The 14,868-nt window shown below is 34.6% G+C and overlaps 1 protein-coding gene across 12 annotated transcripts in view; it reads right to left on the reverse strand.

The window, feature by feature from the left end:
- LOC114342691 (dedicator of cytokinesis protein 1) overlaps positions 1-14,868 on the reverse strand; it is a 165,231-nt gene that overhangs the window by 43,852 nt on the left and 106,511 nt on the right. For all 12 annotated transcript variants that reach the window (XR_007698096.1, XR_007698095.1, XM_050650545.1 and 9 more), the window contains 4 exons: positions 13,684-14,110; positions 11,076-11,521; positions 10,138-10,386; positions 1,086-1,422 (listed from right to left, as the gene is read on the reverse strand). Coding sequence is in view for 10 of the 12 variants with exons in the window: in XM_050650545.1 (XP_050506502.1) it covers positions 1,086-1,422; positions 10,138-10,386; positions 11,076-11,521; positions 13,684-14,110 (1,459 nt within the window). In the remaining 2 variants the exon portion in view is untranslated. The remainder of the gene's footprint in view (positions 1-1,085; positions 1,423-10,137; positions 10,387-11,075; positions 11,522-13,683; positions 14,111-14,868) is intronic.

Here is a 14,868-nt window from a genome sequence, read left to right on the forward strand (position 1 = left end):
TTATGAACTTCTCCATGTTAAAGTTGCCAGTGGACGTAAATAGTAACAGGAATTTAAAAAATGTCATTTATGTCAGCTGCATTAAGTGATTAAAATGAAAGTAAACTTAATGAATTCAGATCATTAGGTATCCAGATCATTTTCCAGACACAGGGCTTTTAATTAACAGTCATTTGTTTCGAGCTTCTGTCATGTGTCACATAATATTAATATATCTACGTTATACGTTATTGGCATATACCAATGATACAAACCAAAGACGTATGCCGTAGATATATTAATATTATGTGACATGACAGAAGCTCGAAACAAATGACAATCGATGAAAAGCCCTATTATCTGCAAATAAATGTACATTCGTAAAAATATACTAATCTGTAATTTCATACACTATGATTGAAAAGTCGAGAGTAATATGTACACGTTTGGCGAACTCATAGACAGAAGTTAACCATATTGACAGATGATTACTTACAAATTTTATTGACGTATTTTAATTAAATAAATACTTACCAAACCAAAAATACAATATAGGTAATATCAAAATAGCTCTTAAAAGAACTGAATTTATTCAAGTAAATACGACTGATTATTAAAATTTATAGACTCTACTGAACCTAACCCAGTTTCACTGTCAAAGTGACAGAAATCGAATCAGTCAGATTATAGTTGACCAGCACGATTACTCGAATAGTAGTTTATACAATCATTATCTCTACTCATGTTGAATGTTTTTCTAAGAATGACATTAGAAGTACAGAAATAGTCAAGTGTGAGTTTAAATTTTCTACTAAATTAATATAACTACGTTGAACAATTGTATCGCCGTCTCACTCTGTCAATTATAAATATGTAACTGCGTATGTCTTGGATAACGTTTTTGCTTTGTAGACAACACTTAATAATATATCTCTCTCGTTTGTTATTTATAGAAAAAGGCAGCAAATCCAAAATATGTGCTTGATATGATCGTTCATGGGTATTCTTTCATTTTTCCGACTGTATATCACTTTGTTGTAAAATATGATAAACTAGATTCATAACAGTTAACTACAGTTCAAAAGATTTGTCTGCAAAAAGGATACATTGCTTATCAGATCCAATGATTTCTTCCCCGGGCTGCGTCAGTTTATTCAACAGTTCAGCTTTGGGAAACTCATTTAAAATCCTAGCATTAAAATCAGCCAATCTCTCGTACTCCTTGCCCCTGTAGATAAAAACTTTGTTTCTGAGAAACTGCGGAAATCCTTTACCGTAATACCCGACTCTAAAATACTCAGGCTCAGCCCGAGCTTTCTTCATTATGTCATCATAAAACACAGCCATTCTGGTATGGAGATCGCTAAGACGCTCGTAGTCGAACGTCTCTTGTTCGTATTGCTCTGCTAATTCCTGGCACTTCTTTATTGCACATTCCCACATCTAAAACACAAATGTCAATAAAATATAATTACGTTTAAAAAAAACATATTAGCAACACTCATTTGTTTATTTTACTCTGAATAACAATTAAACAAATTATAACTCATAACAATTAACTCATAACAATTAAATAAAACAATAAAGTATTTGATGGATTCGATTGTTACTTGATGGAAGTTAATTTTATCTCACAATAAAACACTGAAAAACGTTTGTTTTTCTATACTTCCACAAAATTTATTACAACTATGTTATTACTACAGCTGTTTCGGCAAAGTGCCTTTCTCAAGTGATATATTTTACAATGTGTTTGCCTTTTTAAGTCTTTAACTGAAGAGGTTGAGGAGTGGGGAGCTGTTTGTCTCGAGTTGGTCATTCTCTCATCATGTTGATCAGTTCTCTAGTCAGTTGATCATTCCTCTAAGCCCATTACTATCAGATATATTTATGAACCAACTTGAAACAACAATTTCTAAACACCCCGTATTTAAACAGTTCTTATATTGGTGGAGATACGTGGATGACATACTAGTCTGCTTTACAGGAACTAACAGACAACTTGACCAATTTCTATCATACATTAATTCACTTCATAGTAATATTGAGTTCATAATAGAAACAGCGTGACCCGTCAAAATAGCCCGGTCAAAACAGCCCCGTCAAAAAAGCCCCGTCAAAATAGCCTCAACACAAAATAGCCTCGACAAAATAGCCCGCACACAAAATAGCCCCGACAAAATAGCCCGCACACAAAATAGCCCCGGTCAAAACAGCCCCGGCTAAAATAGCCCCGGCTAAAACAGCCTCTTATAAACAATTACATAATTATTTATACAAGGTGTCCAAAAACTTTTTTTTAATTTAAATTATTTGACAAAAAGGAAGAATGTATTTAATTTATTTAATTTAAAATGCATTTTACTGTTTCCCGAAAACAGAAAAAAATGTTTATATCATAAATTAACATTGATTTTTGCTTAACTTTATTGTTCAAACTTCCAAGAGGCAGGAAAGACAGGACTCGAGTTCTCTGAAAAGACAATTTTTATTTAATGTGGTTAAGATAAACATCTGAATAGAGGATAATTACCATTTCCGAAAAAATGTATTTTTAATGAATTATTTCATGATGAATTCTGAAGGGAGCTTTTTTTTCGGGGCTATTTTGTCGGGGCTATTTTGTCGGGGCTATTTTGTCGGCGGGCTATTATTCCGCGGCGATTTTGTCTGCAGGCTATTTTGTCGGAGCTATTTTGTGTGCGGGATATTATGTCGGGGCTATTTTGTCGGAGCTTTTTTGACGGGGCTATTTTGACGGGGTACCTAGAAACAGAACAGAATAATTCCATAAACTTTTTAGATGTAACGATTACCAGACTACACAACAAACATGAGTTCTCCGTATATCATAAACCTACCCATACTGACACAACTATACACAATTCATCATCCCATCCTACACAACACAAATTAGCAGCCTACCATAGCATGATACATAGACTGACAGAAATTCCTATGACAAAAAATAACTTCGAGACAGAACTAAATATCATTAGACAAATAGCAGTAAACAATGGCTATAACGAACAAACAGTTAACAACATTTTAAACCAAAAACTCCATAAGAAAGCCTTGAAATTAGTGTATCCACCACCACAGAAAGAACCCAGTACCTTCTGCTCTCTCACATATACTGGCAAAATAACAACAAAAATAGCCAGATACATAAAAAAGAAAGGAATAACACCAGCTTTCAGAACTAACAACAACTTAAGCAAACATTAAAAACAATAAAAGCCGAAAGAGAAAGCAACTACAGAGTGGTGTGTACAAACTAACTTGTGGTGACTGTCCGAAAACTTACATCGGTCAAACTGGCAGAACTTTTGACAAACGGATAGCACAACACAAAAGGGCTTTCAACAATAGAAAAACAGACACTTCTACATACGCACTTCACCTTCTAGATCATAATCATTCTTTCAATGAAGAGTTTCAAATTCTACATATTCAAAATAAAGGCCTTAAGCTATCACTTTTAGAATCAATGGAAATTAATAAATTGAAAAATACAGATATAATTCTGAATGCCCCACTCCTCAACCTCTTCAGTTAAAGACTTAAAAAGGCAAACACATTGTAAAATATATCACTTGAGAAAGGCACTTTGCCGAAACAGCTGTAGAAATAACATAGTTGTAATAAATTTTGTGGAAGTATAGAAAAACAAACGTTTTTCAGTGTTTTATTGTGAAATAAAGTATTTAACAAACAAATTGAAAGTAGTTGTTTTAAAGTCAATACCATACAAAATTTCAATGTAAAACGAATAATGTTTAAATTGTTTTTATTTATTTTTTTTTATTATTTTTTGGTAGTCAGTGTTAGTGACCTCTAGTCCTTATGCAAGCTTCAGTTTGCGTAGAAACGCTCCTAATCAAGTTATCAACATTTTTTTTAGCGAGCTCTATTTTTTAAGCATATCCCACAAATACTCTATAGAATTAAGCTCGGGTGAGCAAGCAGGCCACTCCAAACAAGGGATACCTTCTGCTTCAATGATGTCTGTAGTCACTCTAATGGTATGTAGAGGTATATTATCATACAATAAAATTAAATTTTCTCCTGTTGCACCTCTCCAGAGCCTGACTACAGGTTATCAACATACCTGTGAGCAGTTAAAGTTGATTGGATGAAAATTAAAGGAGTTTTTTTACGGATCACAATTCCTCTCCAGAACATTACATTTTCCCTTGTATATTTGTAAACAGATCTGACAGTTTTCGTTCTTGCCTGTCTTCCTCGACCTCTAAGTATACGATTTCATGGGTCATCTGATTTTACACAAATCCTGACTTTTTTCGAAAATAGCACATTTTGTCAATTCCGAATGTTCCAGTTTTGGTGGTGACGACACCAATTTAGGCGATCAATCTTGTGCTGCCTGGATAACTCGGGAACCCATAACTGTCTCCTGCTAGATACTTCTTGGTACGAACTCTTCTTCTTATCGTTTCAACCGAAACAGTTACACCTGTAGCTTCCAAAAGCTGCCTTTGGAGCTGCAGGTGAGAAATGGTTGGGTGTTTTCCAGCTGATTGGACAACTAAACGATCTTGGAGAGCCGTTATTACTTTTGGCCACTTTCCCTTGCTTTATTTTTGAGCTTTCCTAGTCCCTGTTACCTAGCATAGGTTTTGGACAGAACGCCCTGTATTACGCCTAGCTCTACAGCTATGTCCCTCTGAGAACATTACTTTCTCCACAAGACCAATAATCCTTCCTCGTTGTAAGTTCTATAACCCCACATCAGGCATATTTGCGATTTTGGACGCAAAAGTTAGTTTATTTATTTTCGTTCAATTTGCAACTCAAGCAAAAAACCTATATCGTACAGAGCTGTACTATCCGACAGTATCCGATTGTCTTCTATATTTGTTTATTTTCAATAAAAACCTTTATTCTTCGCAACAATAATAAGAACATTTTCAAAAGAAATAAATATTACTTTGAAATACATGGTGATTCCATATAAGTTTGGGTGATCTTGTGCTGCCTGAATAACTCGGGAACCCATAACTGTCTCCTGCTGTATACTTCTTGGTACGAACTCTTCTTCTTATCGTTTCAACTGAAACAGTTACACCTGTAGCTTTCAAAAGCTGCCTTTGGAGCTGCAGGTGAGAAATGGTTGGGTGTCTTCCAGCTGATTGGACAACTAAACGATCTTGGAGAGCCGTTATTACTTTTGGCCACTTTTCCTTGCTTTATTTTTGAGCTTTCCTAGTCCCTGTTACCTAGCATAGGTTTTGGACAGAACGCCCTGTATTACGCCTAGCTCTACAGCTATGTCCCTCTGAGAACATTACTTTCTCCACAAGACCAATAATCCTTCCTCGTTGTAAGTTCTATAACCCCACATCAGGCATATTTTCGTTTTTGGACGCAAAAGTTAGTTTATTTATTTTAGTTCAAGCAAAAAACCTATATCGTACAGAGCTGTACTATCCGACAGTATCCGATTGTCTTCTATATTTGTTTATTTTCAATAAAAACCTTTATTCTTCGCAACAATAACAAGTACATTTTCAAAAGAAATAAATATTACTTTGAAATACATGGTGATTCCATATAAGTTTGGGTGTGTGTTTACATCTCAAAGGCATCTATTATTTTTTCTGTTTCACAGTCCATTGTCCAACTTTCACAGCCATACAGCAAGACAGAAAAAACGTTACATTTGATCATTCGGATTCTGAGCTCCAGACTAAGGTCTGATCTTGTAAAAAATATTTTTATGTTCATGAGTATTTTCCTCGCTTGTTCGATTCTTGATAGAATTTTTTTTGGGTTAAGCAAGAAACCCATTATGAACAGCCAGCACGGCACAGCCCGGCACGGCACAGGACAGTCCAAATTCATTTGTATAGTTTTAAATGCAACGTAACCCATTATGAGCAGCCAGCCCGGCCCGGCACAGGCCAGCACGCAAACGGAACGGCCGAAATTCTCCGAGTAGAATAAAATCCGTTGGAGTCGAACGGCCTCTGAACGGCCAGTCGGCGCCAGTGTGTCATAATTGTTATAAAATATTATATTGTTGATTTTTTAATTGAAAGCGCGTTGTTTCTTTTGAAATAATATGGACGAACTTTTAATTGAGAGTGTCAGAGAATACCCATTTTTGTATGATGCATCGGACCCAGGTTATCACGATAGCAAGAAAAAGGACAATGCATAGGTACAAATATCCGAACATTTTGATCAATGGACAGGTACGTACATTATCTTTTAACCATGAATTCGTTTTTTTAACATGATGCATATATTCATTAAAATTGTGTAGTTTATGTCTTTTAAAAACTTTTATTTTACGATAGTTTTTAAAATATATCATAGATGACATGATGCGTTTCTAAAATAAAATTAAAACAATACATAACATTTTTCTCCTATATAGAGATGGGCTAAATTATGGAATAAATTCATTTTCTCTAAAATGGACGGCTTTGGAGAAAAATCCCGAAACACGTCGATTTTTATTTTTAAATTACAATTTTTTGGCATATATTTCATACTAGTGACGTTATCCATCTGAGCGTGATGACGTAATCTATGATTATTTTAAATGGGAATATGGTTCGTGTGGCATCTCATTTGTGGCCAAAAAATACTTTTTTAATTAAATTAATTGACGAAAAGAGAAGAATGTATGCAATTTATTTAACTCAAAATACTTTTTAATGATGTCAGAAAATAGAAAAAATGCTTATTTGGCAAAAAAACATTGCTTTTCGCTTAAATTAAATGTTCAAACTGTCAAGAGGTAGGTGGGAGGCTGTTTGTGATTTAATTTAAGTGAAACGAAATGTTTATTTGTGAAATAAACATTTTTTTCTATTTACTGACAGCAGTACAATGTATTTTGAGTTAAATAAATTACATACATTCTTCTTTTTGCGTCAATTAATGTAATTTAAATATTATTGTTTTGGCCACCCTGTATAAATAATGATATTATTGTTTATATTACTGAATAGAGGATTGAACACCCTTTCAAATGAGATGCCACACAACCCCTATTCCCATTTAAAAAAATCATCGATTACATCATTAAGCTCAGATGAATGACGTCTCTAGTATGAAATACAGTGGAACCTCGATTATCCGTCAGGGCACCGGACCAAGGGTATGACGTATAATCGAGAAGACGGTTAACAGAACATTAAAAAAATAAAAATCATACTGCTATGGTGACACACAGATATTAACTAATAATTTGTGTGATGTACATTTTTATTTTCGGCTTGCGATTCTAAAAATAGAACTCTAAAAGTACAGTCAAACCTCGATATTACGGACTAATTGGGGGAACGGGATGTCCGTTAAAGCCGAAAGTCCGTTGTATAAAAATAGGTTTAAAATCAATCAAAATTTTTTTTAATTATGTGGGTACTGTATATACAAATCTGTAAGTTAAAAAAGGAATAAAGTTTTGTTCACTACTTTTTTACTTTTCTACTTGATCTAAAAACTTTCTACAATATACTTCATTTGGTTGAAGAAATTATTCACTGATTCATGGGTTGAATAAGCGATGTATTTTTTGGCAAAACATACAATTAAAGTTGCGATCTTCGGAATTTAGAATACTTTCAGGGGGATTAGCAGGAGCATTGTCTAAAAGCAATCAACATTTCACCTCTTTAGGCAGTGTTACCAGTTTCTTCTCTTGAAATTTTCTCACTGCAAGTACAAATCCTTTAAAAAGAAATTTTTAAAAATATCTGGTGAACCATGCCCTATTAGAGCTATAATACGAAACGGGCAGATGATGCCTTTTGATGATTATATCTTTGACAACACTAGGTTTAAGAGATTTACCAACAATTATAGTAGTCAATCCATGCGGTCCATTGGCATTAGCACAAAGCAGTGCCGAGTTCGTGTCCTTGTTGTCTTTCCTTCTAGAATTCGATTTTTTTTGCATTCAATTTTTTTTACATTTGATCTGATTTTTTGTCCGTTATATCCGAAGTCCGTTAAATAGAGGTCCGTTCTATCGAGGTTTTACTGTATGGTATCATTTATCATTACCTATTTAAATTGAAATTTAATCCAGAGCCCTGAATAAGAACAAAAATTATTTACATAAAAAAATGCGGTGATGGCATAACTGCACGTGTACATTTCAATGAATTTCGTTTGGCTTATCGCAATGCTCAAACAAAATGAATTGATGACTCAATTTTTACTTGTGTATACAATATAACTTAATGGACCCTGACGGTTAACAGAGGTGACGGATAATCGAGGTTCCACTGTATATGCCAAAAAATTGTAATTTAAAAGTAAAAATCGACCTGTTTTGGTATTTTCTTCCAAAGCCGTCCATTTTAGAGAAAACGAATTTATTCGATAATTTAGCCCCTCTCTGTATATATTTTATTAATAAAAATACATTATCATTTATGGCAAATGATCATTTTTCCGGTGCCGTGCCGCGCTGGCCGTTACAAATGGGTTTTTGGACGGGCCGGCCTGTGCTGTGCCGTGCCGGGCTGTGCCGTGCTGGCCGTTCATAATGGGTTTCTTGCTTTACACTGGCTATTGACGTTTTCTTCCAAATATTTTATGGAAGTTACCTGCTCTATTATTTGTCCCTTTAGACAAGGCGAAAACGGCGAGTTCGTTGAGAAAAATATTCCCATGAGATTTTTTTGCATAATCACATTCGTGAGACATCCCAGAATAAGGTTCAAGAAATCGCCCACGTGAAAAGTGGTCCAAATTTTTTTTAACAATTGTTTTATTTTATCAAATTGCAAAAATCAATATTTTTGGCCCAGACAATTTTTTTTAATGTTTTTTGGACCATTCTGGATAAAAAAGGTCTCTTATAATTTTTCTTTAAAGTTGATCGTTTTCAAGTTATAAGCAATTTAAAATTGAAAAAAACGAAAAATGGCGATTTTCAAGGCTTAATAACTTGCTTAAAAGTTATTATTATAAAAGTCAGAAAGTGACTAAATCAAAGTTTAATGCCCCCCCTACAAGATTCTGAAGAAATTTTTGTCATTATTTTATTACTAAGCTGTTATTTTTAAGTAATAATAATGAGCGCCATGCACGTGTTAGGCGGCCGTAAATGCTGAGTGCGAGAGAGATGCCATTCCGGCAGTCCAATTGTGCATCTTACTTGCACTCACATTTACAGCCACGTCAATACCATCTAACCGCCCATTGTTATTAATTAAAAATAACAGCTTAGTAATAAATTTATAACACATATTTCTTCAGGATCATGTAGCGGAGGCTTTAAATTCTGATTTAGTCACTTTCTAACTTTCATAAATTTTTAACCGAGTTATTAAGTCTTAAAAGGGTCATTTTCGCGTTTTTCAAATTTTAAATTGCTTATAACTCTAAAAAGATCAACTTTAGAGAAAAATTATAAGAGACCTTTTTTGTCCAGAATGGTCCAAAAAACCTAAAAAAAATTTGTCCGAGCCAAAAATATTGATTTTTTGCAATTTGATTAAAAAAATTGTTAAAAAAAATTGAACCACTTTTCACGTGGGCGACTTCTTGAACCTTATTCTGGGATGTCTCATGAATGTGATTACGCAAAAAAATGTCATGGGAATATTTTTCCCAACGGACCCACCGTTTACGCCTTGTCTACTTGGTATACAAATGTACGTTTATGGGTGCCTTTAAAAATACTAAAACTTTAGTTTTGGAAACGCTTAGGTGTACTTAAACCGAACATTTCGTTATGACGAACCTCTTCTTCTTCTTTAAATGCAGTCTCCTAATCGGAGGTTAAACCAGTCCCTTAAATTCTTCAACCATGACACTCTCCTTCTTCCTATACTCCTTCCGCCCTATGACGAACTACCGCATTGATATTCTGTAGTTCTTGTGCGTTGCTTGCTATTAGGACGTTATCATCAGCGAACCTGATGTTGTCTACACAAAGATACAAAATGTATAAAAACCAAAAGAGGAATTAGACAGGGAGACACGTTATCTCCCAAACTCTTTACGGTCATAATTCTGGAACGTACGATTTGCGGACGACATAGTTCTGATAACAGATGACTTAAAAGAGATTAGAACTATGCTTACTGAGTTAATGCCACCTGTAAGGAAGTTGGTTTGAAAGTTTATTAAAGTGTAAATTAAGAAAACATGAAATGAAAATTATCTTACCTTTCCTTTACTATAATTTTCAATTATTCTATAATACAATTCTTCTTTAAGTTGTCTGTGCGTTTTGGCATTATTTTTATCACCCTTCAACAACGAACTTAAAGATTCGTCCGACCAATTCAAGAGTTTTGTGTGTAGTTCCAGTGTATATGCAGCTTCGGTGAAGTTATCACAGTCTAAATGGAGATCATATAATTTGTTCAAATATCTTATATACATTTCTTTTTTGTTTATTTCTGAATAAAAATCCTAAAAGACAAAAAAGAGTACTCATTATTGTATTGAAGATGCTGTGATAGAATGTTAAAAAACAATATAAGTTACTGAAATACTGAAACAATTAGTTTATTTTCCAGTTTCCAAACTAAAGCTTGATCATGCTGTCCGAAAACCTTTCCTGTCCGGTTTCACACACTAAGAATTTTAAACGTGCGATGGTTGAGATGCACGATGACATTTTGCAACAAATGCACGATTTTTTAACCATGATATATTCTTCTTCTCCCAATTCCTCGCTTTCCGAATACTTTGTCTTGAATGATTATTTTCAGTAATCTGTATTTAGTGCCGTTTCTCATTATGTGTCCGAGATATTTTAAGTTTCTCCTTTTAATCGTATACATACATCACTTCTCCTTCTTTCCCCATTCTTCGTAGTACGGTCACGTTGGTTATCTTGTCCGTCCATGATATCCTTAGGATTCGCCTGTATAGCCACATCTCGAAGGCTTCAAGTTTTTTCTTCATCGCTTCAGTGAGTGTCCAGGATTCAACTCCGTGGTATAATATTGAGAAGATATAATATCGTAGGAGTCTTATAGAAGATTTGTATTAAAATCTATTAATATTAAATAAAAGTCTACAGCTATAATATAATAAATGTAACTTTTGAAAAACCGAAACGATGGTAATTAATAGTGAAATAGTTCTCTACTTACCAATAGATTAACTGTACAACTCATAGTATTTTCCTTATTTTCATCAGTAATAATATTCCTATATTCTAGCAAACTCTCCATCAACCTCGAAACGATCTTAACAAATTTAACCCCCTCCTCGTTCATAGTGGTATGTTTTGAACACAGATCAACCATTATATCGTGAAACATCTTCTTATAGTCATGGTCTCCTTTACCTCCTTCGAATAGTGCGTCCAGTTTGACGATCATTTCGTTCTCGAAGTCTGAAAAGTTTGCCTTTATATGTGAGGAATCTCGCTTGGTGTCTCCGTAGCTTTCGATGGCATATCTGGAGGAGTAGAACTCACATTGCATCATGTCGAAGAATATCTGGATAGTGGCTTGACGAAGTTCCGGTTCAGGTATGAGAGTCATTTCTAAAATGAGGCCTACTAGGGATGGTACAAATTGAACTTTATTTTGACCTGCAAGAAACGAGAGTTTTTATAATTACCTAGCTTTTTCAACAAAATTCAAGGTTTATAAATAAAAAAAAAAACATATGACTTCCTTGTGAATATATTTTTGGCCTTGTCTTTAACTATTGCAATCGAACTGCTTTGCTTGATCAACATCGACAAAACTTGCCGTAGATTTTAAGTGATATAAGCAAGATTTGGTTTGTTTGGAAGGTGTACAAGAAGAGTTCGTGCATTTTTGCTGGCACTTCTTCCGTTTTCGCAGCTATATTGTAACGATATGATACCACGGCAAGTGATGAGCTGGTCTACCAGGGACGACCGTAGAAGTGTCCGTGTTGGCGCATTCCTTCTTCATAACACCGCTGGGGGAAACTGAAGGAGAAGTGGCATCGAGAGCATATTTAAGACGAGCCAGGAGAATGAGAAAATCAGTTGTTGCTAACGTGTTGAATTAGCAATAGCTCGATTGGCAGAGATGCACCGTATTTGAGGTTACCGTTACCGCAGTAGGCGGTAGTAGCGAGGAACGAGTGACTGCGTGTCGCTGTTCAACCGTGCCGCATTGAAGTGAAATGCGGTGTCTCCGTGTCGGGATAGATGGCTATATTCATTTAACGTAGCGAGATTGTTATTGTATATATTGTATTGTTTATCGTATCATTTTAATATTACTATTATGTTCGGATGGCAGTAAGAAGTATAATATTGCTTTTCATTTGCAGAAGATAGAAATATATTTTATTTTATTCATTTTAAACTGTATATAATTATCTTAAATATATTTACTTTATTTTGCCGTCTTGAAAGAGCTACCCGTTACAATATACGTCAGGATGTTGTAATGCAGAAGCAACACTTTGTTGGATCATACAGGTTTGTTGGAATTGTGCTGTCCATTCAGATGTCAGCCGATGATTTGATTCCGGAGTGAAGTGATGGATCCATGTTTCATACATAGTGATATAGGACGCAAAAACTTCGACTTCGATCAAACATGTCCAAACAGCGCCGAGATTCAACAATCCGTTGCTGTTTTTGCTCTGGTGTGAGAAACGCGGCACCTATTTGGAAAACAGTACCCAAATGTTCTTATATAATAGCCAAAACGCTACCCTTTGCTTTGAGTGTCAGCTTTTGATTCGCAATTTCACTTTGCGGTTTTCCATAAATAAAAATTTTTGGTGTTTTTCGGGAATAACTGCATCATCATTTGGCCTTCAAGAGCACTCATCATCATTGGTGTCGGCGTTTTAACTCAGCAAACCGCCGTTTAAAAACTTTTTGAGACATTTCTCAGTTTGGACGGTATTGTTTCCCATCAAATAACAGTGATATATAAACAAACGAAATTACTTCGAATCCATTGTTTACAAAAATCATAAAAATAGCGTCACTTCAAGCACTGTAACTTGTTAAATAATCATCTTCTTAGGTTTATTGGCCTCACATTACTTGGGTATTTGGCCAGTTCATCGTCGAGGAATATGGGAAAAATCTCTTATTCACCTACAATTTGGAGTTGATATGGGACAAATACAACCAAGGTAAAAACTTTTCTCGCTCAGGAGCAACTGCCGACCATTACACAATCTTCTTTGGTTTATCACGCATGACATGAAATTTTGAAACCGTGGGCGTACTGGAAAAATCCACTAACTCACAAAAGTAAAGTTTTGAGAAAAACGCATTTAAACATTATTATACCTTATGGCTTACCTATTAAAAATCGGGTACACTGGCTGTTCAAGTTTTGGTACCTGGATATGATTTTGAAGGATGTTAACCACAGGTGGGGTGCACAAACATGTACAAATAAAAATTTGGAAATACATTATTTTATTCATGAAAACTTAGAAAAAGGTGGAGTTTTGGAGTTGATTTTCTTTATCATTGAATGTACCGATTTAAGCACGGTGGATGACGAATTTGGAGATATACGATTTTTCTTATTAACATATTGATGTTTGTGGATTTAATGGTATTAAAATGTCAAAATTGAAAAAAATGGAGTTCGTGGATTTTCCCAGTACGCCCACGAAACTATGTTTTTGAAGGTTAGGATTACTGAGATGCCATATGAAAAATTCATTAGAGTCGTCATCTTATGGTTAGTCCCGGGGATTATTGACCGACGTATCCTATACTACATATTATTTAAATCTTACCTAAGTTAAACCACATGGACTTGATTTCAAAGCCCATTTCTACCCTCATGTCCTTGAAAAGATCCAATAAGCGAATCCTTTTATTCAGCGAGAAATTATCCAACTGAAGGGCTTCTTGGGTCATAAAGGCTATGGCACAATGGAAAAAATTGTTCCAGGCGTCGTGTTCGAATTTTTGGAAAAAACAGTCTCGGATAGTATGAGAAAAAAATCGCAACGATTTAAGGATTATACTATTCTGCAGCATGATCATATCGCACCAATCCTTAGGAAAGACGGAATTACTGACGAGTTCTTTGAAGACCACCAGGATTTCCATTAGGAAGTCGAGAATGTCGAAGCTGGTGGAGAAACTGTTTATGTAATTGTTGTAATGCTCATTGGTCATTTGTCTAAATATGTCGATCATCACAGCGACTAAATTACTCTAAAATACAAAAACATTAAAATTAGAACGAGAAATAGGATAAGAAGATACAGCAAACGTCAATTATAGCATAAAGTTTCGTCGTACAATCTTCTACTGTAGGTTCTCAAAATTATCCTAATTAATTATCTCAAAAAGCATAATAATGGACAGCATATAATAATGATAGTGAGCATTCAAATGTTCCCAAGAACATATGAAGAAAGAACAAGCCATCAATGATTTGTCATTTTGTTATTGCGAATCAAGCTGGTGAATAATTTAAATAATGGATATATTTGTGATGGGTTTCAGCTAACTCGAATAGGTTTTCGTCCGCGCTGGTTTGTAGATAGAGGTTTAAAAACAATTACTAGTTTTTTCTCGCGCATAATACGTTCAACTGTTACTACTGATACTCCTGTTAAAAAACAACAACGACTAACAGCTTCCGTTAAAGATAGTGTTTTTTTAGTACATCATATCGCTGGTACCTATGATTAGTGTGATTCCAAATACATTTCCAGTGAAAATAATAACTCTTTGATAAATGTTGACGATACAATTCTTTTTTATATGCGTGTCCGCGAAGATTATAACTCCCAAAATATTTATAACGAAAAGATTTAGTTCATAATAGATGCCGACGAAAACAATTATTTCCCATTCTATTTCTGGAGACGAAAACAATTATTTCTGAGAACTTTTTAGTAATTATAATTTTCGTGGACCCACAGAAGAAATTATGTTTTTTGCTGATACTCCTCAAAAAATGAATT

The sequence above is a fragment of the Diabrotica virgifera genome, chromosome 5 (genome assembly GCF_917563875.1).
Source record: "Diabrotica virgifera virgifera chromosome 5, PGI_DIABVI_V3a".
Taxonomy (NCBI): Eukaryota; Metazoa; Arthropoda; class Insecta; order Coleoptera; family Chrysomelidae; genus Diabrotica; species Diabrotica virgifera.